This window comes from Cetorhinus maximus, chromosome 8 (genome assembly GCF_964194155.1).
Source record: "Cetorhinus maximus chromosome 8, sCetMax3.hap1.1, whole genome shotgun sequence".
Classification (NCBI taxonomy): domain Eukaryota; kingdom Metazoa; phylum Chordata; class Chondrichthyes; order Lamniformes; family Cetorhinidae; genus Cetorhinus; species Cetorhinus maximus.
This window is the reverse complement of record NC_135886.1, coordinates 111,613,869-111,632,464: the sequence shown is the minus strand read 5'-3', so window position 1 is coordinate 111,632,464 and position 18,596 is coordinate 111,613,869. Positions and strand designations below refer to the sequence as shown.

The 18,596-nt window shown below is 43.1% G+C and overlaps 1 protein-coding gene across 2 annotated transcripts in view; it reads right to left on the bottom strand.

The window, feature by feature from the left end:
• The window catches only part of smarca1 (SNF2 related chromatin remodeling ATPase 1), a 102,669-nt gene extending 85,567 nt beyond the window's left edge, over nucleotides 1–17,102 (bottom strand). For both annotated transcript variants that reach the window (XM_078547450.1, XM_078547449.1), the window contains exons 1-4: nucleotides 16,918–17,102; nucleotides 14,566–14,619; nucleotides 6,526–6,612; nucleotides 5,351–5,517 (exon numbers count right to left, since the gene is read on the bottom strand). In XM_078547450.1, the coding sequence (XP_078403576.1) occupies nucleotides 5,351–5,517; nucleotides 6,526–6,612; nucleotides 14,566–14,619; nucleotides 16,918–16,968 (359 nt within the window). In that variant the 5' untranslated portion in view covers nucleotides 16,969–17,102. The remainder of the gene's footprint in view (nucleotides 1–5,350; nucleotides 5,518–6,525; nucleotides 6,613–14,565; nucleotides 14,620–16,917) is intronic.
• Between the last annotated feature and the right edge of the window lie 1,494 nt (nucleotides 17,103–18,596).

Genomic DNA, 18,596 nt, shown 5'->3' with positions numbered 1-18,596 from the left:
CCTACTTGTGCTTTCAAGCTACGAGGCCTCTGACTGGCCATCCAGCTTGGAGAGCCCGCCCACCATATCATCAGGTCATTAATTGGCTGCACTGGGGAAAACCACAATGAGTGATTGTTTTCCCCTCAGTGTGGGTTCTGACCTACATTTCAGCCTGACAGCAGGATTCAGAAGCCCAGAGGGGAAATCCAGCCCCGAGCGTCTGGCTATATTCACGGCCTCAGAGTACGTGGGAAAACATTGAGGTGTGTAAATTACTTCTGGAAATTTTTCCAAATTAACATTTAACACATTTGTGTGGCATTTTTCCACCTGCTATTTTAGCACGAACATTAATCCAGGCAAAATGTTTGTTTCCGATTATCACCAATAGTAATTTCTAAGCTTTAGTATCTTGTTAAACAGTTCACAAAACTCTGATAGGGACCTCAGAAGAGATTTACATCTGTGTATTCCCTCACAATTCATGCAGTTGCTTTTCTTGTCAGGAGCCTCTCCCTCTGCAAGTACAATAGCCCAGACCTCAAACCAGTGGACTTACTGGCTTCTTCATCACAATACATGACCAGTCAGGGTTTTGTTACAATTCTACCCGTCAATGAAACTGCTGTGCTTCTCAAGTATTAATCTTATCGTTAGTGATAGTATGTTTTTAAAAATCTTTGAGACGAATATATAGTTCATGGTTCATGTTAATATTTTAGAGGTAATTTTTAATTTTATGAAGAGTATTGTTGTAAAGTAAGGTAACTAAAATGTTGGGCTTCAGAGATTGCCAGAGCACCTGAAAGAAAATGGCAGTTCAGAAGGTTACCTATGTTTGTTTAACAGAGTCGGAATAGAAGAGATGTAGCCATAAAACAGCAAGTGAACTTACTTAGCTGGGGAACCTGAAATGTGATGTCTACACCTGCTTTGCAAAGCAAGTGCAGTTCAGAGAGATGATCCGTTTTGAGAGTTAGAGTAAACTAGTATAAAAGAACTCAGTGAACATTAAAAGGCTACGTCGTCATGGAAATGGGTAGAGCTTAAGAAAGTTCTCTGGTTTCAATTTATCTGAGAGTTCTGCAGCAGGGGAGGACGATACCAAAAGGGTGCTGTTAGATGGCAGGCTCCAAGGAGCTGGGGCTCAAAGAAGCCCTGGGAGCCATTCAGTGCAGCAGCTAGTTGCAGTTAAGACCTCATGTGGTTTGCAGCTCAAAGAGAAGTCCTGGAATCTGTTAGCAGGCTCTAGGCAAATAGGGCTCAGACAAGTCCTGGGGAGCTGAGAAGGTGGTGGAAGGTCACTGGTTCCGTTCCAGGAAGTAAGGGCTGAGAGGCCCTGGGAGCCATTTATAGCTCGGTGCAGCTGGGAGACTGCAGTCCTAGGAGCAGTGCCAGCTTAGCGAAGCTAGCAGTCTGCGAAAGAGATGGAAGTCTGCCAGCAATTAAAGGCAGTACTGCAACTATGTGAATCCCGCAGGACACAATCTCAGGAGGAGACTAAACCTTCGGGACATGATCAGTCATTGAGGAATTCTAGTTGGAGCAGCTTTTGAGGAAATTCTGAGGCTAGATCTTCGAAAGTGAAGAGTTGGAATCCCTCATGAGGGAGTCTCAAAAGAGATTTTGGGACTCACTGATACCTGGGTGGGTTGGTGAGAAATCTGTGGGATCTGTCTTGGTTGAATCAGCCATTTAATGTGCAGTGTGGTGTGTTCGACCACAGTTTGCCCGTTAATTCATATTTACCTCATGTTAATTCTGAATGTTAGAGTGTTAGATATTGTAGATTGTTTTACTTTTCTGACTTTGTATAGTAAAGTTTATTTTGTTTGTTCAAACTCTTGGAATCTTGTGGCTTTATTCTCCTCGTGGGTAACTGAGATTTCAAACTTTGTCTACCTCGGACAAAGAGTTACTGGTCCCTAAATGGATAGTAACACCTTTCTGAATGAAACTGCAACGACATGCACATCACTCAATACCATCAGAACTGGGTTCAAAAAGCAAACAGTAATTCCACCTCAACGTAACTGTCCATCACTTTCAACTATACCACATCCACGCTTCACATTCAAATAAACAGCAATATTTGTAATAATTGTGGCTACTCGGCCTTTTCTCTTTTCAGATATTGATGGACCTGCTGGAAATGTACAGCAGTTTGACGAACAATTGAAAAGAGAAAGAAATTCAGAGAGACACAGCTCATCAGAGCTAGGAAGTAAATTAGATGAACCCCTTTCAGTCAAAATAAAGTGGGAAGGGGAAAGCACAGGTCATTCGTCTAACTTGTGACAAGAGAACCTGCCATTGCATTTAATAGCCTTGCAATTAAAGAAAACTGTCAAGAGATAGAGGTCATAGAGGTCTACAGCACAGAAAAAGGCCCTTCGGCCCATCGAGTCTGTGCCAGCCAAACAAGTACCTAACTATTCTAATCCCATTTTCCAGCACTAGGCCCATAGCCTTGTATGCCATGGCATCGCAAGTGCACACCCAAATACTTCTTAAATGTTATGAGGGTTTCTGCCTCTACCACCCTTTCAGGCAGTGAGTACCAGATTCCCACCACCCTCTGGGTGAAAAAATTCTTCCTCACATCCCCTCTAAACCTCCTGCCCCTTACCTTAAATCTATGCCCCCTGGCTATTGATCCCTCCAACAAGGGAAAAAGTTCTTTCCTGTCTACCCTATCTATGGCCCTCATAATTTTATACACCTCAATCATGTCCCCCCTCAATTTCCTCTGCTCCAGGGAAAATAACCCCAGTCTATCCAATCTCTCCTAATAACCAAAACTCTCCATCTCAGGCAACATCCTGGTAAATCTCCTCTGCACTCTCTCTAGTGCAATCACATCCTTCCTATAATGTGGATTCCAGAACTGCACGCAATACTCTAGCTGTGGCCTAACCAGCGTTTTATAAAGTTCCAGCATAACTTCCCTGCTCTTATATTCTATGCCTCGGATAATAAAGGAAAGTATCCCATATGTCTTCTTAACCACCTTATCTACCTGTCCCGCTAACTTAAGGGACTGGTGGACATACACACCAAGGTCCCTCTGATCCTCGGTACTTCCCAGGGTCCTACCATTCATTGTGTATTCCCATGCCTTATTTGTCCTGCCCAAGTGCATCACCTCACACTTCACAGAATCAGAGTGCAGAAGAGGCCCTTCGGCCCATCAAGTCTGCACCAACACGTGAGAAACACCTGACCTACCTACCTAATCCCATTTAGCAGCTCTTGGCCCATAGCCTTGAATGTTATGACATGCCAAGTGCTCATCCAGGTACTTTTTAAAGGATGTGAGGCAACCCGCCTCCACCACCCTCCCAGGCAGTGCATTCCAGACCATCACCACCCTCTGGGTAAAAATGTTTTCCTCACATCCCCCCTAAACCTCCTGCCCCTCACCTTGAACTTATGCCCCCTTGTGACTGACCCTTCAACCAAGGGGAACAGCTGCTCCCTATCCAACCTGTCCATGCCCCTCATAATCTTGTATACCTCGATCATGTCGCCTCTCAGTCTTCTCTGCTCCAACGAAAACGACCCAAGTCTATCCAACCTCTCTTCATAACTTAAATGTTTCATCACAGGCAACATCCTGGTGAATCTCCTCTGCACCTCCTCCAGTACAATCACATCCTTCCTATAATGTGGCGACCAGAACTACACACAGTACTCCAGCTGTGGCCTCACCAAGGTTCTATACAACTCCAACATGACCTCCCTACTTTTGTAACCTATGCCTCGATTGATAAAGGCAAGTGTCCCATATGCCTTTTTCACCACCCCACTAACATGCCCCTCCGCCTTCAGAGATCTATGGACACACACACACCAAGGTCCCTTTGTTCCTCAGAACTTCCTAGTGCCATGCCGTTCATTGAATACTTCCTTGTCAAATTACTCCTTCCAAAGTGTATCACCTCAAACTTTTCAGGGTTAAATTCCATCTGCCACTTATCTGTCCATTTGACCATCCTGTCTATATCTTCCTGTAGCCCAAGACACTCAACCTCACTGTTAACCACCCGGCCAATCTTTGTGTCATCCGCAAACTTACTAACCCTACCTCCCACATAGTCATCTATGTCGTTTATAAAAATGACAAATAATAGGGGACCCGGCACAGATTCCTGTGGTACGCCACTGGACACTGGCTTCCAGTCACTAAAGCATCCTTCTGTCATCACCCTCTGCCTCCTACAACTAAGCCAATTTTGAATCCACCTTATCAAATTACCCTGTATCCCATGTGCATTTGCCTTCTTTATAAGTCTCTCATGTGGGACCTTGTCAAAGGCTTTGCTGAAATCCATATAAACTACATCAACTACACTACCCTCATCTACACACGTGGTCACCTCCTCAAAAAATTCAATCAAATTTGTTAGGCATGACCTCCCTCTGACAAAGCCATGCTGACTGTCCCTGATCAAACCTTGCCTCTCCAAGTGGAGATAGATACTCGCCTTCAGAAATTTCTCCAACAGTTTCCCTACCACTGACGTGAGACTCACTGGCCTGTAGTTCCCTGGCTTATCTCTACAACCCTTCTTAAATAGCGGAACCACATTAGCTGTTCTCCAGTCCTCTGGCACATCCCCCGTGGCCAGAGAGGAATTAAAAATTTGGGTCAGAGCCCCTGCGATCTCCTCGCCTCCCTCAGCAGTCTGGGACACAAATCATCCGGACCTGGAGATTTGTCCACTTTTAAGCCTGCCAACACCTCCAATACCTTGTCACTCCCTATATCAATTTGCTTAAGAACCTTGCAGTCTCTCTCCCCGAGTTCGATACCTTCATCCTCATTCTCTTGGGTGAAGACGGACATGAAGTATTCATTCAACACTCTAGCGATGTCCTCTGGCTCCACCTTGCCCCCTTGGTCCCTTATGGGCCCTACTCTTTCCCTGGTTATCCTCTTCCCTTTGATATACTTACAGAATATCTTGGGATTTTCCCTACTTTTACTAGCCAGAGCTTTCCCATAACCCGTCTTTGCTCTCCTAATTGCTTTCTTAAGCTCCATCCTGCACTGCCTGTACTCCACTAATGCCTCCGCTGATTTGCTTCCCTTGTACCTGCTAAAAGCCTCTCTTTTCCTTCTCACCGTAACCTGAATATCTCTGGTCATCCATGGTTCTCTGGGCTTGTTACTCCTTCCTATCACCCTAGAGGGAACATGTTGAGCCTGTACCCTCCCCATTTCCTTTTTGAACACCCCCCACTGCTCCTCTGTAGATATATTCCTCAGATGATATAAAAAGTCAGTTAAATTGTGAAAGGCAACGGTAATTAAAGCAGTTTGTACAAAAAATGCCAAGTTTTTGATCAATAATAGAGCGCTTACTCTCCAACTGAAAGAAGTGATTGTTTTTCATCTTGTTTTGTTCGAGGCCTTCCCAGTTTTAACTTGAGTGGAGATGATGGGGTTTTCTGAGCAGCTGGTTGGATAAAATGTGCAAACAACTCAGTCTGTTTTAAAAGGAATTCAAATCGTTTGGTCCGGTCCATTTTCTGTTAAAAAGAAAGCCAAAAAATATAGTTTTCATTTAAAACTTCCAAACAATCTTTACCACCACTGATGGTGACTGACAGTTAACTGCCATGGCAACACCACTTGCCAACCAATCAGCACTGTCTTCACATATAGTATAAATTGTTGTTTTCCCCTTATATTAGTATTCTTGTGAGTATCCTGGTGAGTGCAAGACGAAAAGCTTAGACCTCTCTTTTTTCAGCAATATTCAAGTTCTGTACTACCAATCAACTAATATTATTACAGTCAGGTCCTGGTATTTCACAGCAGAATTTTGCTGGGAAAAAAATGTATTAGCCTGCAATTTAAATTAAAGACTAACGATGCCATTTGTGCCCAAAATAACTTCTAATGAACAGATAATTCAAATTAAACAATTTTGAATTCAGAGTGGGATTGTAACAACAGAAGGACTGCTTTCCCTCTGGCCCTCCAAGTAAACCTGTTAATCTCCCCGATGATTGGAATTCCCCACCAACGTCCCTAGAGATCTGATGCCTCTACGGCCCCCACAATACTCTCCGCTCCTCCTCTATGGTTCCCTACTGTCTCTCTTCTCCTCCTCTCTCTCTCTCTCTCTCCCCCCACGTGATCTTCTCCATTCCTTCTCCAATCTCTCCCTGCTTCCTCCCCCACCAAGCCTGATTTCTCTCTCCCTGCTCTACACGCCCTGGCTGTGGCCTGGTCATGGAGGCCTATGCGCTTACCAGCCAGTCAGCCTTTCAATCTGATTTGCTGCTACCGAGAAGCGGACTTGAAAAATGGTAATCAGGTCCTGCCGTTAAATTTGACAGGAAACCCTTTCTCCTGACAGCAAAGCTCCCCCACCACCACACCCCAAACAACCCCCTTAAACATCAGGGCCGACATCTCACAGTATGTCTTGTCCTATAAAGATTCTGGTAGATAATCAAGAATAATTTGCAGATAACGGTAGGGTAGACAACGGAGGTCTTACAGTTTCAGATTTGCTGGCCAAGTCTTACCATTTTCTCTTCGTATTCAGGATCCACATCATTTCCTGAATTTGATGTCTTTGGAGGCATTTTAAGTTGCAAAGGCGAAACATAGCTCTGAAAGTTGAAACAATACAAAATCAGTCTCAAGGTGCTTTTTATTTTGAAACTTCAGTTTCGTCAAATAAATCAAGTAGTTTACTAAACTGTACAGGTTTTATTTATGCTCCATTGCTCATCAGCGCTTGCAGAAAACAACAGCATGACTGCAAATATTTCACAATGAACGGACTTCTCTGTGGGCACCATGAGCAGTTTATAGTGAACATCATACTTATGGCATTGCTACTAGCATTACCAGGCTCAGACCAAACTGTTCTGTTATGTTCTGAAAACTTCTAACAAGCCAGCCCTATATTTTTACTAAGAACATGCACTTTGAACAACACGGTAAATTGTTTCCTCTCCTCAGATACTGTCTCTCTCCTTTCAAAATCACCATTATCACCCCCTCCTCAAAACATCCATCCTTAACTCCTCTGCCATACAAACTACGGCCCCATCTTCAACCTCCTTTTCTTCATCAAAGTCCCTGGACTGTGTTGTCACCTCTCAAATCAATGCCCATCCTTTCATGCAACTCTATTTCTGAATCCCTCCAATCAGAATTCAGCCTCTGCCACAGCACTAACAGCCTTAATCGTAGTTACAAAAGCTATCCTCTGTGATTGCGGCACACTCTCCCTCTATATGCTTCTTGATCTTATTGCCATAATCCTCCAACCACCTTTTGCCTTCCCAAGGCCTAAAGCACTAAAAGCAATTGCAGTGCTCCTAACGCTGCTTGTCCTCAGATCAGTTGCTGCTACAAAGACCAAAACCTGAACCTGGAATCCTCTGGTTTGATGTTGCACTATGTGGTGCCTTTACCTACTAGGCCAATGGGGGATCTAACAAAGAATATTAATGCTTTACTTCAAAAACATGTAGATAAGTGCTCCCATGCTCCCTTTGTAGAGAAAAAGCAGTGTACCAGAATTAGCATAACATTTCAACGCCTGAGTTACAAAATACTTTTCAAAGGAAATCAAAGCTCTGTCGAATTTAACCACCACTTTCTCTGGTAAATGTCTAATTATGATAGAAGAAAGTTAGAGAGAATTGGAATTGCTAATCTTAATCTGAAGTTTGTTTATGTAATATACATCAGTTTTCAAACTTGGGTCTGCTACAAACATACGAAATAGGAGCAGGAAGAGGCTATTCAGCCCATCAAGCCTGATCCGCGATTCAGTAACATTATGGCTGATCTGACTGTGGTCTCAACTCCACATTCCGCCTACCCCCTAGGGCATCAGATTTCTATACAGTTGCTTTCTTGACTTACCAGTACCTTATCTTTCTGTACACTAATAAGAAAAATGTGTTTTACAATGATAACACGGTTTTCCTTTCAATAATTGGGACAGGGGACCCTAGCTCTGTGACAATATTTGCATAATCCTACATGGAGAAAAAAATTTGAAAACCAGTAGAATAGCATATTTTCATGACATGAACAACAATTTGTACTGTTAAATGGCAAACAGCACTGTGTAACAATTTGGAACAAGCTATGCATTTATCAATTCTGTACTGGTGTTATATGGTGGGACATAATCAAAAGATAGCTGTCCACCCTACTGGCTCCCTGTCCAATGTTCCAGGGTCAGGATCATTTGAATAAAATTGGTGAATTTCCCATCTCCATCCTGGGGCCCGCCTTGTGGGGCTAGATGGGGCGGGAGAGGGGAAACAGGCCTAGAATGATGTGACAGCTTATCAAGGTCAGCTGCTAGACAGCAATGTACATTTACTTTTTAATTATTTTCTTGGGGCTGTGGTTTCAACTCCTTGGGAGCACGTTTAAATTTTAATTCCACTCTCTACACACTGTTCCAACTGTGCAGGCCAGAAACACGCATGCCTAGCGCCACTGTTATTATAGAGCACAAAGCAAATCGAATGGCATGTGTCCATTCTTTGAAGGCTCTCTTTACATGGACATGTTCCACAATGCTTTTAATTTTTGGTAAGAGCAGTGACAGCAAAGAGTTGACAGTCTGCTGGAGCTATTCTTGCTCCAAATCCTACCTAGCTTAATACATATGTATAACCTCAAGCTACTTGAGCAAGGAAAATTCAAAACAACTGAAAGAATCTTAAGGAAAAATCTTCAAAAGACAAGTCTTTGATGTAAACCTATGCAGTGGACATCACTTAAGGGCTCTAAAAAAACCATACATAGTTCACAGTAACAAGGAGCAAAACTGCTGCAGTGAAGATCAACAATGGTTCAGCCTTCCATACATTTCAGTGTAGCTGTGCAATTAAACACTTCTGAATTCCAGAGATATTGCAGAAGGAAAAAAGAGGCATCTAATTTCAGCTCCAAAAGAAAAAAAGGCCCAATATGGTTCCATCTAACTAAATTAAAGCTTTTGAGACTTATTTCATGACTGAAGCCAAAATTCTTGTCTAGATATCCACCGGCTTCACCAAGACCAACAAATTCTTCCCTTCAAATGTTCAATCAAAAGGGTACAAAAATCACAAGGAACACCCTGTAGTCTTTGAACAAAAGCAACAACCCCTGCTAAACTCTGAATAATCTGAGAACTTGGCCAAATGGAACATACTCTGCTATCCTGGTAGGCAATGCCAGAACATTAGAAGTAAGTAAATTTGTCAATCACTGCACCTATTCCAACTGCTCCTGTCCTACATCACACAAGATAAACTCAGGGATTTCAGCTGGCCAGATTTCCTGCTTCTTGTGGGGTAGCCCCACGCAAGACTCAAATGTCCAGTTACACAAACACAGAGGGCAGAAATTTCCGTGCTTGCTCGCGTGAGGCATCATGGCGAGCGTGAGCGGACAATATGGCGGGAAAGCCAAAAATTGGTTTCACGACGTGCAATCATCTGCTCCACTTGTCAATGACGGGCCGCCTTTCCTGCGCCGCACGTCAGGAACTTCATTGTAATACATCTGCATGTGACTGTAAGCCCAGCTCACCGGACTCATCCCCCCCCCACGCTGGATCATCCAAGCACAAAGTGAACATAAGCAATATGCGCTTGGCGAGCCGCACTTCACTCGGGACTTTGAGACTTGTTTGCTGACCTTGCTTCGGGCAGCACTCCCCGTCATCAGCGCCAGGCTTCGCAGGCAGCACCACATCACTTTTAGGGGAGCTCACGGGCAGGTCTCTACTTACAAGGCCAGCCATATGGCGGGAGTGGCTTTTCAATGGCTGCAGGGCTGTAGCATGCTTGGGAAAGGGGGAGAAGTGGCCTCAGGCAAGGGAAGAGGCTGCAGGGCTGGGGCATTACTGGGGAAGGGGAATATCCCAGGATGTGTGTGAGGGCGCATGTTGATCTGTGTAAGTGGCCTCAAGAGGGTGAGGGCTGAGGAGGCAGCGTCCAGAGGAGATGAGGCCAGACGGACATGTGAGGAATGTGTGTGAGAATGGGTGATGATGTCCCTTGAGCTGGCAGTGAGTGAGATGAATATGTGACGGCCTTGTGAATGAGAGAGTTTGGAGTGATGAGATGGTTGCCATACCCTGGTGGCATGGATGAGATCATTCATCCTCTTTCTGCATTAGATGGCTGACCTCTTCTGCGTAGCACTGGCACTGACCACCTCTGCCATTGCCTCCCAAGCCGGAGTGATGACGCTGATGTGCCTCCTGCGGCCAGAGCGGGGGTAGGGGACATCACGGCGGGCTCCAATGGTGTCCAGAACTTGTTCCAGGGATGCATCACAGATTCGGGGGGCTGCAGTCTTCTTGCCTTCCGGGCCATGTCTTCTGTGCAGCAGTCTTGGGCTAGAAGAGCTGAGCGGTGTGTGCAGCTGCACTTTGCATATGGTGCCGGGCATGAAGAAATAGTGAGGTGATGGCATGGGAGGTGAATCGGAGGCCGCCCACTAGGGAAACAGCATGTTTCCCGGGAATACATGATTAATGAGGCAGAATTGGAACAATACAGTTTGAAAAACTGCGATTGTGGCTGGTGGGTAAAACGTTCTTTTTCCCGCCCACTACCACACTTAGTGCAAATCTGGGACCGTTCCATCCAAAGGTTCTGTTTAATTGCATTTTCTGTTTCTGATCCACTCTGATTTGTTTCCCAATGGAATGTCCTTCCCAGCTGAGTTCAGCTAACACAAATGACCAAAGACTCAGGGATCAGACTCGAGATATTCCCGATTTATAATAATCAGCAACTTACTGTGTAAACTCACCGAGCTATCAGGAAGCTCAGATTATCAAAATAAGTGCAGTAAAGGTTTTATAAACTAACCTTACTTCACTGCCCTATATGCTTTAGAAATATAAAGCTGAACACAACTGTTAATTAAATAATGCAACAGAAATTCCTGGTAATAAACAACAATATGTGAAAGAGAAAAAAACTCAAAGGCCCCTTGTTAGAATACCCTGAGCTCCAACGAAAGGCCTCCTTGTGAAATGTTAACCTGTACTTTCTCTTTAAGAAACTGAGTGGCCAGCTGTGTAACTCCAACAGTTTCTTTCACTTCAGCACTGGCAATTTTTAATCTCCATTGCTTATCAGGCACTGTTAAAGCCATTCCTGTTAGGCAGCTCCAATTAAACCTTCTTTTGCAACTGAACCAATTCTAGTACCTAGCAAGATTACCTACTTTGAACAGCTCAAAGATTTTCCAAGTAAAAGATCGTATCTTCTCTAAATTTCTCTAGAATGGAAAAAAAGGGCCAAAAGAAACATGCTCATTATATTGATCAATCTGCTTAGGCTCATCTAAATAACACAAAACACTTTAATCTACTATTTGGTTCTTCATAACTTGATCCATAATAGAACCTACTTAAGTTGGATACATTATTGTTGTAGTACGGTTAAATAAACTTATGTAGCTGCAACTAAGCCAAAATCAATAAAACCATACACTACTTTAGATTTATGGGTCAGATTCTGCAGCCCACGAAGGAGGTAGGTAAAAACCTAAAAGTAAACACTCATATTTAATGATTTTCTATACACACGCACACACACACATATATATTTATCTTCGGTCACACTAAAATTACACAGGATTTTCTCATGTTTTATAAGCCATTTGGGATTCTCAGATCATGGGCAGAATTTTGCCCTTGGTGGGCGTGCGGACCCCACCGGCTCGGCGGTGGGCGGACAGCTGACCCCCGCCACTGAAGCGGGGCCTGCCGCCATTTTGAGTGGGCGGGCCAATTAAGGCCCGCCCAGCGGCCTGCACAACCGGAAGCGCTATGCCCTTCCTGTGCTGGGGGGGGGGGGGGGGAGGGAATCCCCATCTGTCAAAGTGCGCTCTTTCACGCATACGCGAAAGAGCGCACTGCTTCCTTGCTTCTCAAGAGACTAAGTGCTGTCTCAGGGAGATTCGTGATAGGTAAGTAAAGTCTAAAAATAGATAAATATTAAAATTATTATCATGTTCCCCTCGTGTGACAATGTCACACGAGACGGGACATGTTAATAATAAACACATAAAATTTATTACATTTTTAAAAAACGAACATGAAACTTCATCCCGCCAGTGGATGAATTTTCATGAATAATCTGGTCCCACTGGGGCTCCTGGCCTGCCCACCAGCCTTAAGCTTGGATGGGCAGGTTTTTAATTATCTTAATTAACCTGTCAATGGCCTCAATTGGCCATCGACAGGTTGGTGGGCGGACAGCTGATTTCGCTGCCCGCCCGCCTTCCTAAAATTTAAAGGGACCGGGATGACGTCGGGGATTCCTCCCGACGTCATCCCATGTTATTTTCCCCTCGGCGAGCAGGCCCTGCCCCCAAATCGCCGAGGGGAAAATCCTGGCCCATGTCTTGGCTCCCAAGATTGAAGGTAAATCTTCTGAGCTGGAGATAGTTTAATGCAGTTGGGGTATAGCACTGCAGTGGATAGGTTTGCTTCGAGCATTGAGAGCTGACGCTGGTGATCTGGGATTGTCCTGGATAGTTGATGAATATATTTTAATACAAAGTATACTTTAAATGAACAGAGTTTGGAGCTATAACATTAGCTTGAGGGCGTCAGGGTAGGCAGTGAAAAAGAAAGCAAAAATATTTATACAAATAGATAGAAAACATCACAGAAGCATAGGTCAAGTAAGTCAAATATCTTACAGGAAAAGAAGGGGAAATGCAATAAGACTAAGCAGCTGTAAAATACGAAAAGGCAAAACAGAAATATTACTCTACTGGTCCATGAGGCAATTTGTAAACTCCATTGGCCCCAATAGGCTGATTCCTTCAATGTACAGTCACTAATAAACACTATATTAGGAGTTAATTTTAACAATAATCAAACCTCAATTATGCATGGCACTATCTCCCTACACCAGACACATTATCACAACGCATCATATTAGTAAAAAATATTCTGCCATCCATAATTCCTAGGGTGGCAAGTTTCTTGGTTTTGCCATAGGCACAGCAGGTGAAGGGGAAACAAGCAAAAATTGAAGCTTTGTTCTTATCCAACAAGGAGAATGCAGGAAAGTCAGTCAACTATTATATAGCCAGTTGCTAGTACATGGGGTGGATCACATTTTTTAAAATAGAAATCATACATCACTGGTATATTCAGCTACCTGATCATTGTTTAGTGCTCAGATAACAGATTTCTGTAATGTTTTTCCACAAACATAACTATAATTTCTCTCCATTCCCCCAAAACACGAAAACTAAATAAACATATCATCAGAATTTCAGTAAAATATTGTAACTGGGAGTGTAAAAGTTTCATGCTACTAGTCTATCAACTTGAATCATGAAAATCACCCGGCCGGCCCACACTGCCCAAAATGTGGACTAAATCTGCAGAGATCATTTTGAGTTGCATCATGCTGGGTTACATTTGGGGTGATCAGTATTATCAAAAAGTATGTTGGCTTAAGGGTGATTTTTCTACCCACAATGTCACATAATTATCAACACGCTGAAATAAAGCAAGTGCCAAAAAGGCAACTACATATTTTTGTTACATAAGAGAAAAGTAATGATTGGGAACAAAACCATTTAGGGGACATTAAGATTTTAAGGAAGCCTTCTTGTCACAGGAGGAATTACTAAAGTGCCACAGTTCAAGCCTATCCGTTTCTGTGTTTTATCAGAGAATAAGAAATAGGAGCAAGAGGAGAGCATATGGCCCATCAATCCTGCTCCACCATTCAATATGATCGTGGATGATCTTCAGCTTCAACTCCACTTTACCCGCCCAACTCCCCAGATTCCTCGAATCCCTCCCGGAGAGGCCAAAAATGATCCTACTTCACATTATAAAATTAGGCAGCTGTCAGTACATATTTATAAATTAACTAGTTTGTAATTTTATTCTTTTTAATGCATCAGCATGTATAGGTCAAACCTGTATTTTCCCTTATCCTTCAAAATAGGTTCAAATACCTATGCATCTAGTAGTGTTACTTCAGCAATAAAACAAAGAGGAAAATATACGAAGAGCAAAACTATTTTCATCAACAAAAATAAAATTAGAAATAAATTTCTTATGAAGGCTCAAAGTAAAAGGATGGCAAATTTACTGTTAAAGATGAGGCTAAAACTAAAACTTAAAAGTACTGTAGGAGCAAACCAGCACCAGGCAGCAGTCCACATCTTTTGCAGCAGATGCTGGATGTGGAAACAAATTAATAAATTCATTTGGTATTCAAGTTCCAGTTTGTTTCTCAACATCTCTTGTGACATTGCTTGTACGAGAAATGAAACAATTAACATTAAAATTAAAAAACCCTGATAAAACCAGAACAACAGGAGGAAAACAATTCCTAACTTCATAACAATAAAGTTATTCGACAGCCAAAACCTGGCTGCAAAAGTGTTAAATTAAATTTAGAACTAAATTCCTTCTAAAGACTGCAAATACAGATAAAGCTTAGGAGTCCCCAGATAAGTCTAAAATTAAATAGTAAATATCATGCATATATATCAGTATATATCAGACTGCACATAACCTCCTCAAGCAGATATTGTTCATTTACCTGCATATTTGAGGTTTCTTGTTTAAGTCCAGGACAAGCCTGATCGCAGAGTGGCTGAAAAACATTAGCAATTTATTACTTCAATCATCTTGCACAGTAGTTGTAAACTATAACTTTAATTAAGAATAAAGATCAGTCTATTATATACTAAAATTAGAGTGTGTCACCATGTGTTTGCCTTTGGATTCCTCCATTTTCTGAATGCTTATGTGGTAATTGTTCCTAGGTGGCCTTGATTACTGCAGATATCTTAAACATGTGGTTAATTTTATTTTTTTTTAGAAAAATAACCGGAGATATAGATGAAGTTCATGAGGAAGATGTTCCAAATTGAGGACAGGAAGTATGTTGCAGGTATTGTCCCATCAATATCTGGGAGTGTGTGTTGGGCTGTGATTTTTGCTAATTGTTTGAGGCAGGAGGACAGTAGGACGTCTTAAAATACTGTCACACTCAGGAGGCCAGGGTCTGGGAGGATGGCTGTTTGATACCATTGGTTAGGGATCCTGAGGTGTGTTGGAAGTTTGAATTGAGTCTTGGTGCATGGGATTGGTGAGGGGGGTATTGAATTGTGGGAGGAGTTAGAGGCCTCCTAGCATTTGAGGCAACTAAGAGTTGAAAGTCCTGTGGTACCTGAGTACTCAGGAGGGGTTTCAGGGCCTTGGAGTGTGGGCAGGGTGTCAAAGGTTCCTGGAGAAATGTGGAAGTGCTCCAAAGCATGGAAGCATTTGAGATTTTTTAAAAATTCATTCATGGGGCGTGGATGTCGCTGGCTAAGCCAACAATTATTGCCCATCCCTAATTGCCCTTGTTCAGAGGGCATTTTTAAGGGTCAACCACATTGCTGTGGGTCTGGAGCCACATGTAGGTCACAGATTTCCTTCCCTAAAGGGCCAGATGGGTTTTTACAACAATTGACAACGGTGTCACAGCTTTTTGAAATTTATTGAATTTGAATTCCACCATCTGACCCCGGGTCCCCGAGCATTACCTCTGGGTCTCTGGGATACCAGTCCAGTGACAATACTACTACGCCACCACCTACCCCGGGTGTGAAAAGGTCCTGGGAGTATTTGAATAGTAGGTATCAACTGAAACCATTTGGATTCAGCACAGCGGACAGTAGTACACTCATGGCTGATGTCAATATAATCATAATGGCGAAAGGGGAGAAAGAAAACTAGGGAAAATACTACAAGAAGAAAGTTCTATTGTATGAGCAGATGTCACTCAACTGCAGTCATCACTGCCCTTGTATGTAAGTGAAAGGAGAATAAAGATAATAGCACAGTGGGTCCTAAATGTAACTGCTATCAAGTTCTTTCTGTTGTACTACTGAGTAAATAATATAAAAACCTGAGTTGAGAATAGGCTATTCAGCCCAATCAAACTCATCCCTCTGGCAGATTTATTCTGCCTTCAGAGAATGGCGTTTTAACTTTCATTAATTTTTTGGTGGCCCATTTCAAGTATTTAGGACAATCTGTAAAAGGATATTTACTGCACTTCAAAACTACTTCTACATGTGCTTTGCGATATTTGAGACGTGACAAGGTGCTATGGATTTATTGTCCTTTTGAGTAAGGTTTTTTGATACCTGTTGTTCCCATTAGTCACACCTTCTTGTTTCACTTGGGCTAACCCGAGTTTATTTATCTGCACGGATTGAATTTACATATCGCAAGTGAGACAGCCCCCCTCCACTGATTTCTTTGCAGGCTGCTTCTAGAAGCAGGATTGTTACAGAAAGCATTCCCATTATGACGAGGAAGAAATGAAAAGCCCTTGTTGCAAACCATGTTCGCCTTAGTACTCAGAGGATCAGGTTCAGCTTTCGCACAGGTGAGAATGTCCCTTTCCTCAGTGGGAGAGGCGTCACATAATATATGTTTATACACGTAAGGGTTGACGTATTAAGAGAGCGAGGCCTGGACTTCCCAGGCTTTATCACAGCTCATCCGATTGCTGGCAGATCACCAACACGGCCAGGCGGAGGCCCGGACATAGAGGGAGGTATTATTTTTAAAGAAGTCCATGGTTCTCCCCTCCATCAGCACAATAAACAGTGGCGGTGCAGTTTCAGCAGCTTAGGTGTTTCTAAATAGAGGAGGGAGGAGGGGGGACCCCAAACCATCCCCCCCCACCCCCCGTCCCGGCTTTCAAAGCTTGCGGGAGAGCTGCGCCATTCTAAAAGCCGAGCGGTCCGTTTAGCGGGAGCGGTGTCCTCCTCAGGAGCCGCAGCAGAAATTGACCTCTTTCCCGCCATCGAACGTTGATACCGGCCCGGCGTTCCATCGCCAATTGATACAAAGTTGGAAACAACGAGCTGGCGCGCGCGCGTTCCGCACTCACCCCCGCCTGGTCCGCCTGGCCAGAGGTGCTGGCTTTCTCCTCCTCACTCATCCTCCGTTACCGAGATCCTCTTCTGTTTGTGTTTAAAACAAAACCCACCGCCCCCCCACCCCCAGCAGGTTTAGGCTTTTACTTAGACACAGCTTCTTTTCATCACATTGTTATTATACGGTTATTTGGAAGGGGGAGGGGGAAACCCTCCTGTCATATTCAAGAACCATCGCGAGATTTGTCCCCCCATTTCCGCCAATTATTCGGCCGATCCCCTTTGCCAGTCTGTGACATGTTGCAGAGTGCGCATGCTCAGGCTCACAAACATAAACTACCAGGGCAAGGCTCTTTCCCCTGCATGTAACACTCTATCGGGGGTATCCTCTTTTATACCTTGTATAGTCCGATAAATTGCTTCCTGGATAATGATTCAGTTCCCCCCATCCGTATCACAGACTCATTTTGGCAGTCAGGTGATTATTGGCACAAAAGTTAGGAGACTGCTGTCTAATATCATCTTTGTGGCTGTTCTCTTTCCTGTCGTGATACAAATCTGGGAAAATGCCTTGGTACCAGGAACAACATGACTTGTGCACCACAGAATATCGACTGCATTATTCGGAAAATCTCCATTTGTTTTAAAAAAAAACTTTTTTTTTCGTTTTGGACAGGGCATCTGTATTTTTTATTAGTAGCTTCCCTTCTGATGATGATGGTGGGGCTGCTTGTGGATACCCTGTGGCATTGAGTGCGGACAGTAGAGAAGATGGGCCCACAATAATCTGCCCAGGAATGGGCAATAAATGTCAGCTTTGCCAACGGTGTCCACAAATTTTAACAATGCTTCCCCAATTGGCCTGGACAAAAGAGGTTGTCACAGCACTGATACCACCCATTATGTAAATAACTAACAGGCCTTTTTTGGAGAGGGTTATGGAGGCAATGCTGTATTTCTTAAGGAAGAAAACTCAAACTACTACTCAAAGCGCTAATAATCCAACTCCGTAATAAACTAACTTCTATTTTTCTGGAGTTAGTGTAGCTACCACTAGACCACTCATACATCATCAGATGACAGAAAAAATATTAAATACACTTTTTCTAATCAGATAGCAAGCACAGACCCATCATAACAAACAAAAAGTAGGATACAAAAATATTAGAAATTTCTCCTTTACACGCCTGTGCATCAACTATGGAACTCAAAGTGGCTGCATGCATGGCTAGAGAGATTTATGTCCATTTATCATATAAAGCATTTACATTTTGAAGCTTAAAGCCAACCTTAAACATGAAATAGATTGGTATTTTGCACATTTAAGAACCAATCCATAATGGTACCAACCTGCTTGTGAGGCTTCAACTCACTCGAGAGAAGCTCTGAATTCAACAACCTACCTTAAATTCTCCTGTCTGTATATAAAAACACTGAATTTTACATTTGTACACAAACTTGCAGGTTTGATGAGATGAAGGTTTATGACATCATCAAAATTCACATGTTATGCACTGCTTTGTAACTGTTTGCTGGGCTAATGTCAGGCTGAGTCCTGCTGGTTTAAATGAGTTAGCTTTTCAACCACTTAATTAGAAATTACATTGGTTCTTTAATACCAACAATGTATATTAGCACCACAGAAGGATTGATAAAAATATACTATGGGTATTTTTCATATTAGTGGTTGGTA